The sequence below is a fragment of the Penaeus chinensis genome, chromosome 7 (assembly GCF_019202785.1).
Source record: "Penaeus chinensis breed Huanghai No. 1 chromosome 7, ASM1920278v2, whole genome shotgun sequence".
In the NCBI taxonomy this organism is placed as follows: domain Eukaryota; kingdom Metazoa; phylum Arthropoda; class Malacostraca; order Decapoda; family Penaeidae; genus Penaeus; species Penaeus chinensis.
The window spans coordinates 28,005,103-28,015,102 of NC_061825.1; the positions used below are offsets into that span (position 1 = coordinate 28,005,103).

Sequence of the window (10,000 nt, forward strand, 5' to 3'; positions counted from 1 at the left end):
ATATATTACTATTATTTTTTCAGTTGTCCATGTATGCATATCTCTTCTTTTTATTGTCATTATTCCTTCATTACTATCTCTTTACTTTTCAGCCGGAGGCCCTATGGGAGGGCGCGGAGGCAGCGGGCGTCAGGATGCTCCAGCAGGTGTTCCGGGAGGATAGCCTACAGTCGTCACATAAAATCAACATCCCTGTTTGTCACCGAGATGATATCAACGAAAATTTCGACAGCATATCTTACTTGAAAGGTAAGCTCTGCCACTGTTGACTCGTTCTGAATAAGAAGCAAGTGCCAGTTCCACAAAATGTCGTGTATAATATCAATGCCGTTCATTTCCTCTCTGTCATCAAAGGAGCCTCCATCATCCGTATGATGTCCCACTTCCTCGGGCAAGCCACCTTCAAGAAAGGCCTCAACAACTACTTCAATTTATTGTAACTATTTGCGCGCTTTTTTTTTGTTGTTATTGCACATGTTTAGAACCCAGAAAAGGTATGAATGGATTTTATTGCTGCTAAATTCGGTAAGATTTTTCATACCACTCTTTCTGAACTATTCTTCAGCAAGTACAGCAATGCAGCTCAAGACGACCTATGGGAGTACCTGACTGATGCCGCCCACCAGGATGGCCGTATATTTGATTTCGACACCGTCAAGATGTTCATGGACCCGTGGACGCTGCAGAAGGGCTTCCCCGTCGTCCGGTTGGCCAGAAGCGCCGACAGGACCTCAGGCATCATCACGCAGGTAGGCTTTGTGTATCATATCGAATATTACTGGTATATAAGGCACCCAACTAGTTATTAAAAACACGTTATGCAAAATTAGAATTATTTATTAAGAACAGTATTCCATAACTTTTTCCTTCTCAGGAACACTTCCTTTCAGAAAATCGCAACCTCAGTGACACGCACGACTACAGGTGGTGGATTCCCTTGTCTTTCACGACTCGGAGCAGAGTTGACTTCAACAGAACACAGATTATGGTGTGGATGAGGGACTACTGGGAAAGCTTAAACGTCACATATTCTTCTGCCGAAGATGAGTGGGTCATCTTCAATCTGCAGCAGACAGGCTACTACAGAGTCAACTATGACGACCACAACTGGAACCTCCTCATCCAACAGCTGAAGGACGACCATAAGGTCATCCATGTTTTCAATCGTGCACAGATTATTGATGATGCTATGAATCTTGCTAAAGCTGGTGGGTTTATACTTAAGCATTATGTCTTTATCGAGGATTACATTTTATGATGTACGCTAAAACAGATGGATATATGAAGTTCATAGAAAGTTTTCTCTTTATCAACAGAATAAGAAAACACACACGCACACATGCAAATACACTCATGCACACACACATGTGTAAAACCCCTTTGCCTTCAGGTCACCTCACCTACAAAGTTGCCTTGGGTGTTTACGCCTACCTGTCGAAGGAAACGGAGCATCTGCCTCGAACCGTGGCTGCAGAAAACATGAAGTACCTGGTGGCCATGTTGAGAGGCACAGCAGCTTTCAGCGCTCTCAAGGTTGCTTTGAAATTACAAGAAGAGAATGGATGCGAGAGCTGTAGTTCATAGGGTTTGCTTGTATTGGTACTGCTGCATATACAAATATGTAATAGACTGATGATACACACACATATAAATATATATATATATATATATATATATATATATATAAATACATACATACATACATGTATGTACATATACATACTTATATGCATACACACACACACACACACATATATATATGTATGTATATACATGTATATATACATATATGTTTGTATGTATATACATATATGTATATACATATATAAATATATATGCATACATATACATCCTTGGGTTAATGGGCGGCTCAGGGGAGGTGGGCCTTTCATCCCTCCTTCCCCCAGATAACACATTGGCACTGTCTAGAATAAATGGATATGCTGGGGGGAAGGGTGCTGTCCCTCCGACACAGCAAGTGAGGCAGGCTGTGGGTCCCGTTGGGAGGGCAAGTGTTGGCGGGATGAATAACTCATTCCTATCCTGCACCCTGGCAGGCACCAACCCAGTATGAGGCCTGTGGGGCAAAGCCTAAGGGAACCCCAGAGGCCGATGGGCCCCACATCCTGCTGACCCCTTTTATTTGTGGTAGCGTCGGTGGGGGTGGCGTCCACCCAGAGGCGCTTGGAACATCCAGTCCTTTTGGCAGGACGAGCGGTTACCTCTGCTATCGTGGGAAATGGAGCGGTTTGGAGTTGAGGTGGGTGCCTTCTTGGAGGTGAGAAGACCTGGTAGCAGCATATATGGTTTGGTACACCTACTACTGGTCAAGCTGTGGCGATGGTCATCATCTCCAGGGAGTAGCCATATGCCATAACCATCTCCAGCCAACTTCAACCCTTGCTAGTTGAGATAACACCGGTTAAAGAGTGTATTGAGACTGAAGTATACTTTTGGCTTTGTGTCTATTATTGCTGTGTATACTCCTACTGATATCTGCAAACTCGAAGTGAAAGTAGTGTTTTACGTCACATCTGTGGCACTCAATTGTCCACAGCAAGACATTTGCATTGTTCTGGGCAAATACAATGTGGTATCCAGCTGCGATCAACCTGCTATGAGATGTCCCCTATGGCTCAGGATGCCAGCTGATCCTGGACTTTGTTAGGTCCCTGTGAATGAGGCTTTCTGGCTCATGATATTAGTGCTCCAATCTGCATGGCTGGACATGTTATAGTGATTTAGGTATTCTTGTCAGCACTTGATGGAAGATCCTTCAGAATTGCATGGTTTACCGGAGTGCCGTCTTCTGTGGCACTGACCATAGACTGGTAATAGCTACCCTACAGGTACCTTTCATAACTCCCCATCCCTTCAGTGGCCACTCTAGGGTGTTTGAGGGAGGAAGAGTCTGCCTATGAGTTCGCCACGGCAGTCTCTGATCGATTCACAGAACTTGCTCTGTGGGAGTCCTTCATGCGCAAAACACTTGAAGCAGCTCTGAAGCCCATTGCTGTATGCCCGAGGGCAAGGCAGAAAATCATCTCCCTGGAAACATTGTAGGGCACTAAAGCATGTTGCATGGCAATCAGGACTCGCTAAAGAGGTTGAAGGCTATTTCTTGGTAAATTACCTTCGCCCTGCCTACCAAGCCCTGAGAAAATGGAACTCTAAGCTCTTCTTGCAGATCATCTTAGATCATGGTGGGGTTCATGAACATTGAGCTGAGTATTTTTAGCAGCTGTACCAGGCAGACCCTCCAACAGTTAGCTTGGATGCAAGTGGTATCACAATACCTGTACTGGACCCACCCATCAGCAAGGAACCTCCTCCCCTAACTGGGGTTAGGATGGCGATTTGTAAGCTGAAGAGTGGGAAAGCTGAAGGCTATACGTAACTGCCATCTGGTAGACTGGTTCCATCCCCCCTGATCTGTTAAGGGGTGTGGTCATCCCTCTCTGGAAGGGGAAAGGGGATCATTGTACCAACTACCGTGGTGTTACATTGCTCAGTATACCAGGCAAGATTTCACTCACATTCTTCTGAAATGGATCCGTGACCACCTAAAGAAACTGGAGCAGTCTGGATTCACTCCTAGCATGTATACAATAGACCGTATCCTAGTGCTTTGAGGAATTGTGGATCTCCGTAGTGAGTTTGGTTGTGGGTTACTTACAGCTTATATCAACCTTAAGAAGGCATTTAACTTAGTGCATCAAATATCGCCATGGGAGATTCTGAGATTTAGGGAAATTCTGACATGGGTTATTGGCCTAATAGCAAGCCTATATACTGGTAATGAAAGTGCTGTAAAGTGTGGTTGGGGCCTGTCAAACTTTTTTCCTATTACTTCAGGGGTGAGGTAAGGCTGTAATCTTGCAACTCCATGGACTGGATGATGAGCAGAACTCCTATCCAAAGTCAGTGTGGTACAACAATGGGCAATATCAAGGTCTCAGACCTTGACTTTGCCAATAATGTTGCTATCCCATAGGTCTCCTGGACCAAGAACAAGAATCAGGACTTTGGGGGCTTGTTAGGGGAACCCAGAGAATCCATGCTTGTCATGAGGACGTTGAAGTCACAGAGAGCTTTGCATACCTTGGTAGGGTAGTCCATATCTCTGGGCTGTAAGACCAAGAAGTCAGTTGACAGATTGGCCTGGCAGCAGGAGCCATGAACTCGATCAACAAGAGCATTTGTAGATTTCGGTAACTATGCAGAAAAAACAAGCTATGTGTCTTCAAGGCCTTGATACTACCAGTTTTGCTCTATGGAAGCGAAACCTGGACACTATCTAGTGCCTTGGAATCTCGTCTTAATGCCTTTTGTAACGAGTCTCTTTGCTGGATCATGGGTTACAGTTGGCAGGACCATGTGTCCAACCGACAGCTACACCGTGAGACTGGCATGGAACCTGTTCCTTACATAATGCGGTACAGCCAACTCAGGCTATACAGGCACCTACCTTGTTTCCCTGTGGGAGACCCTGCCCATCAGGTTGTCTCTCTGCGAAACAATTCTGGGTGGAGAAGGCCCGTGGACGACCTAGGAAGGTCATGGCTTGGGCACCTCGACCAGACCTGTCACGAGGACATACACACATACATACATTTATATATCCTTTCAATAAAGCCTTGAGAGAGGTCTTAGTTCTGCAGTTGAATGATACGCTGTTGAATAATAATACTGATATATTTACACACACACACACACACACAAATATGTGTATATATTTACTTATTTATTCATATATACATATATACATATACATATACACATACACATATATACACACGTGTATATATTTATACACACACAGTAATATTGTATTCATATGCACATACATTTTTTTCCGTCTATGTTAACCTGCCTTTAAACAGCGCTTCATTCTGGACGTGGGCGGTCTTCCGCTATACAAGGCCGTTGGAGTCCGTGACAGCGTGGACGAGGCTCTTCTTGGGGAAGAGTTAGCCTTTCCCGTGGACTGTGAACTGGGCCTTCAGGAGTGCTTTGAAACATTACATTCTCTTTATCTTCAGTGGATGGAAAACCCAGACAAGCTCAGGTATTTCAAAACCACAATCCTTTTTTCCGAATCTCAGAAAATATCCCATTTCATTTTCCCCTCAGTCACCACACTCTTCATTATCTGCATTCATGCTCGGTAAAGCTAAGCAATTAAGATATATTCTCTTTTGTCTTTTATTTCAAACTGAATTTTTAGTTCATGTGAACAGCCAATTACATCTTATAAACGTTTAATTTTTTTTTTTTGCATATTTTATTTTTCTGGTACTCCTCAAAATAAAGCGTTATACAAAGAAAAGGGGCAGATGGCATAATTTCCCCGACAGAACAGCCCAGAGGACACAGAGCCATCGCCCAGGAACACAATTTTATGTTTCTAAGGCTGTGAACTATAGTCGCATTTCTACTATGGTCGCCTAACGCGGTTAAAGGGTCAAGGTAATGGTATTTCTGAAAGGAGAGCTCTCTCTTTCAAACATTGTTGCTTTTCTTCTTTCAACTGTCGTTTGCTCTTTTTTTTTTTTTTTTATATCATCCCTGTTTGTTGTCTTTTTTCATCCATTTTTGTTCATTCTTTTTCAACCATCGACATTCGCTCTTTTTTTTTACTATTGCTATTTTCTTCTCTTTTACTGCCGTCGCCATGCACTCTCATTTCAACCATCTCTTTTCTCGCTTCCAGCACTGTTCCCCCTCTTTCCAAGTCACTGGTGTACTGCTCTGGCATATCGCAGGGCGGGGAAGCCGAGTGGAACTTTGCGTATGAGCAATTCCTCCGGTCAGACGACGCGGACGAAAAATCTGTTCTCCTCTCTGCCCTGGCGTGTAGCAGAGAAACCGATGTGCTGAAGAGGTATGTCTCTACAAGTGCACCTTGGATTTATTATTAGTGGCATAATTGTGGAATTTTATTGCGATAACTAATTAACTGCAGTGCCGTTCTTGTGACACTGAATCATTTAACAGATATCTGAACATTGTTGTCAACTTGGTCGGTACGATAAGCAAGAAGCACGGACTCATGAGGAACATCCTGGGCATAATAGGAAAGGAAGAACCTGGTCGGCTTTTGGTGCGGGACTTCCTTACCCAGAACTGGAATCACCTTTTCCTGCAGTAAGTTCTCTCACGCTTTGATATGCACATATAGCAGTTTCTAGTTCTATCTGAGAATAGAAATAGAAACAAATATATCAGTAAAACACCCCTCGAGTGAATCGCAGAGAAGTAATGACCACAAAATTATGTAAATGTATATGAAAATGCTTGCTTGCGTGTCAGGAAGTATATTGTTAGTCTCTTTTAGCATTGCTTGATTGGCAAAATTTGTGAAGGCTTGCTTACTCCACAGCAAGAAGAGGATCAGAGGCGAGCTCCTTGAGTCGTTAACGTTCTCCTCCAACACGAAAGCGGAACTAGAAATCGTAAGTTTCAATGTACACACACACACACACACACACACACACACACACACACACACACACACACACACACACACACACACACACACACACACACACACACACACACACGTAAATACATGCATACTAGCATGCGTCCATAAATGCGCCCATAGATACATGCTAGTGCGTATCTATGTCGGCACGTGTAAATCCCTATCCCCTCTTAGTAAAGTCTTTATCCAATTTTACTCAGGTGGAGCGCTTTCTGAGTCGCGGAGGCGTAGACTTGGCCGGCAACAGGCGGAAGATCCACCAGGTGCTGGAGCAGATACGCAACAACATCGCCTGGACGGACGCTAACTGTGACGTCATAGCTCAGTTGCTGGAGGAAATGGGCTATTCGGGAAAATCTAATGCAAGAAAGAACATGCCTGGATGATTAATTATGCAGACCTTGGAAGACAGCAGATGAAGAAAGAAGTGTATGATATAAACATAATTCTATGATCATATGAAATACAGTATATCACGATTGTATGGAAATCACATCACCTGTTAACTTTCATAAGACATGTGATACACTAGCCACATCAGAATTGTAATATATTTATTGTATATTTCAAAAAATATATACAATTTGTTATGCTTATCTTTTATATCGTTTATATCGTTAATTCACTCAACATGAAGTACCTGGTGGCCATGTTGAGAGGCACAACAGCTTTCGGCGCTCTCAAGGTTGCTTCGAAATTGCAAGAAGAGAATGAATGCGAGAGCTCTAGTTCATAGGGTTTCCTTTTATTGGTACTGCTGCAAATACAAATATGCAGTGGACTGATGACACACACACACTCACTCATTCACTCTCTCTGTCTCTCACACACACAGACATATATGTATGTATATACATTTACATAGTATACATACATACATACACACACACTTACACACACACACACACACACACACACACACACACACACACACACACACACACACACATATATGTGTGTGTGTGTGTGTATGTGTATATATATACATATATACACATATATACATATACATACATACACACATACACACACACATACATATATGCATACATATATATATATGTATGTATATATATATGTATATGTATATATGTATATACATAGAAACAAACATGCATTCATGCAAAAATAAATAAATAAATAAATAAATAAATATGTATATATATACATATGTACATATGTATGTATGTATGTATGTTTGTATGTTGCATGTATATATACTTATATATACATATATATACACATACATATATATATATATATATACATATATACATAAACGCACATTTATATACACACACACAAACGCATATGTATGTACACACACACACACACACACACACCTAAAGGAAAGAACATGCAGAATGGGTAAATACTACAGCTGAAAATATCAGCAGTGACCCAGAAGTGCAAAGTTTTGGGCGAAAAATCACGATTTTAACTGTATGACCAAATGCAACAAAGTGCTGACCCCAAGATCATAGGCTGCTTTTTGGTCGTGGGAAATGTAGATTCTCTTTTAATCTTTCAATCTCAGCGAAGAAAGACTTTGTGGGTCTGGGCTAGTCTGTGTGTACATAAAGTGTAGCTTTGTGTGTGTGTGTGTGTGTGTGTGTGTGTGTGTGTGTGTGTGTGTGTGTGTGTGTGTGTGTGTGTGTGTGTGTGTGTTTACTTGTCTGAATATACATTCGTGACTTTTAGCTTCCTTGCACCGGCAACGAACCAGTCTGTGTAAAAACAACCCTATCGTCACATTGATTTCTTCCCCAATTGTAACAACGTCTCCTGTTGCTCCGCCGTCCAGGACCAAGCAGGTAGGAACTGAAAAAATATTCATGATAGTAATATCTCTAAATTAATATGAACCACCATATTTATTAAATATGTGGTGTAAAAAGTCTGTTTCGTAATTTGTAAGACATCAAGACATATCACATTCACTTTCCAGGACAATATGCTTTCATATCATTATTTATTTTGGATATATTCAGTTCTATGCGAATTGTAGGATCATTCAATGGACATAATAACAAAAAGTGAAATTTAAACATTAAGAAAATTAACATGATAAAAAAAGTGAAAACTAAACGATAACATATGAAATATTACCGAAAATAACAGTAAACAGCAAAAGAACCATCAGTAGGAACATAATTTCCTCGGGAAAATGGCAAGCATTAATACTGCAACCCTTATGTTCGGCCTCGTGTTCAGGCACTTACAGGAAAGATGCTATTGCGCGTATCCCTTCTCTGCATCGTCACCTCATCTTTCCACACTGCTGATGGCACCACGCCTCGGCTTTCCAACGAAGAGCCCCTCGTAAGTAAGGGTGACGTGTCTCTTTTCACTCTAAGGCATTTGTCTGAGGGAACGTGGCGGTCTCTCGCTGCCGGAAGTGTTTACAGTGACGGGTGTGACGGCGACTCGACTCGACCGCGTCAACGTGATACCAAAGACACACATTCAGTACAAATAGTTCAACAGTAATTGCAGTCTGTGTGTGTGTGTGTGTGTGTGTGTGTGTGTGTGTGTGTGTGTGTGTGTGTGTGTGTGTGTGTGTGTGTGTGCGTGTGTGTGTGTTTTTTTTTTTTTTTTTATTCTGATGTTCAAGCCACATGTGGATTAAACAAGCTCACGTTTGTCACTAATAAAAAGAAAAACATCAACTTGATTATTTTCCTAGATGAAAATTATCTAATCAATTGTTTGCCATCAGGGTATAATGATATAACCATATTGAGTTCCTTTATGGATATTAATAACATTAGTTAGTGTAACTTAACACTGCTACTACCGAACAAACCTTTTCAACTGATTTACTTATGGTAGTTTAGACCACTGCTGTAACATACAAATCTCTTAGTTACTGTTTATGTTTCTCATATCCCTGAAAACTTTTTCATTTCGGGCTCAGGCAATGTTTGGCCCTGTTTGCTCGCTTTATGTTTGATCAAAGAATATCAGAGCTGAGAAGCACCCGTGCCCTATAACAGAAGAAAGTTGTTTTCCCGTGTTGTCTTACACTGCTTGAACTATTTCCTTCCGTGTCCAGATGATCATAAACATTCTTCAATAATACGGGCTATGTGTCTTTCCTGTATAAAGTACACTTACGGATAAGGAAATCATGCAAACAACTTCACTTTTTGTCACACACTCACACTACACACGATATTTATCCATGTAATCGTACTAAAGACTTAATCCTTCTACACGTCATCCTGTAACCAAGTTAACATCTCCGTTTATGTTCATTTCAAATAGAAGCAAACAGCAGCAACAATCAGAGCCAATGAGGGAGGAGAGCTGGATATCAGACTCCCTCGGTCGCTCAGGCCACTTCACTATGTCATCAAACTTCAGCCCTTCATCAACGGCAACTTCAGCATCCTCGGCCACGTGGAGGTGGAGATGGAGGTCCTGGAACCGACGTCTAACATCACACTCCACATGGACGACATCATCACCAAAAACGACACTGTTAAGGTATGTGATGGTGATTATTTGGTT

The 10,000-nt window shown here is 41.9% G+C and overlaps 3 protein-coding genes across 4 annotated transcripts in view; all 3 read left to right on the forward strand.

Moving 5' to 3' along the window:
• The window catches only part of LOC125026926 (aminopeptidase N-like), a 15,029-nt gene extending 13,445 nt beyond the window's left edge, over window positions 1–1,584 (forward strand). Inside the window, exons 12-16 of the mRNA XM_047615530.1 lie at window positions 93–249; window positions 355–436; window positions 566–749; window positions 875–1,208; window positions 1,391–1,584. Coding sequence (XP_047471486.1) covers window positions 93–249; window positions 355–436; window positions 566–749; window positions 875–1,208; window positions 1,391–1,584 — 951 coding nt within the window. The remainder of the gene's footprint in view (window positions 1–92; window positions 250–354; window positions 437–565; window positions 750–874; window positions 1,209–1,390) is intronic.
• A 4,440-nt stretch (window positions 1,585–6,024) lies between these two features.
• Window positions 6,025–7,107, forward strand: LOC125027632 (leucyl-cystinyl aminopeptidase-like). The gene is made up of 3 exons (XM_047616800.1): window positions 6,025–6,147; window positions 6,383–6,455; window positions 6,688–7,107. The coding sequence occupies exons 1-3, from the start codon at window positions 6,053–6,055 to the stop codon at window positions 6,871–6,873; spliced, it is 354 nt and encodes a 117-aa protein (XP_047472756.1). The 5' UTR covers window positions 6,025–6,052; the 3' UTR covers window positions 6,874–7,107.
• A 992-nt stretch (window positions 7,108–8,099) lies between these two features.
• The window catches only part of LOC125027633 (aminopeptidase Ey-like), an 18,724-nt gene continuing 16,823 nt past the window's right edge, over window positions 8,100–10,000 (forward strand). The window contains exons 1-3 of one of the 2 annotated variants that reach the window (XM_047616801.1): window positions 8,100–8,301; window positions 8,702–8,809; window positions 9,755–9,976. In XM_047616801.1, the coding sequence (XP_047472757.1) occupies window positions 8,717–8,809; window positions 9,755–9,976 (315 nt within the window). In that variant the 5' untranslated portion in view covers window positions 8,100–8,301; window positions 8,702–8,716. The remainder of the gene's footprint in view (window positions 8,302–8,701; window positions 8,810–9,754; window positions 9,977–10,000) is intronic. The other variant, XM_047616802.1, reaches the window with a different exon arrangement.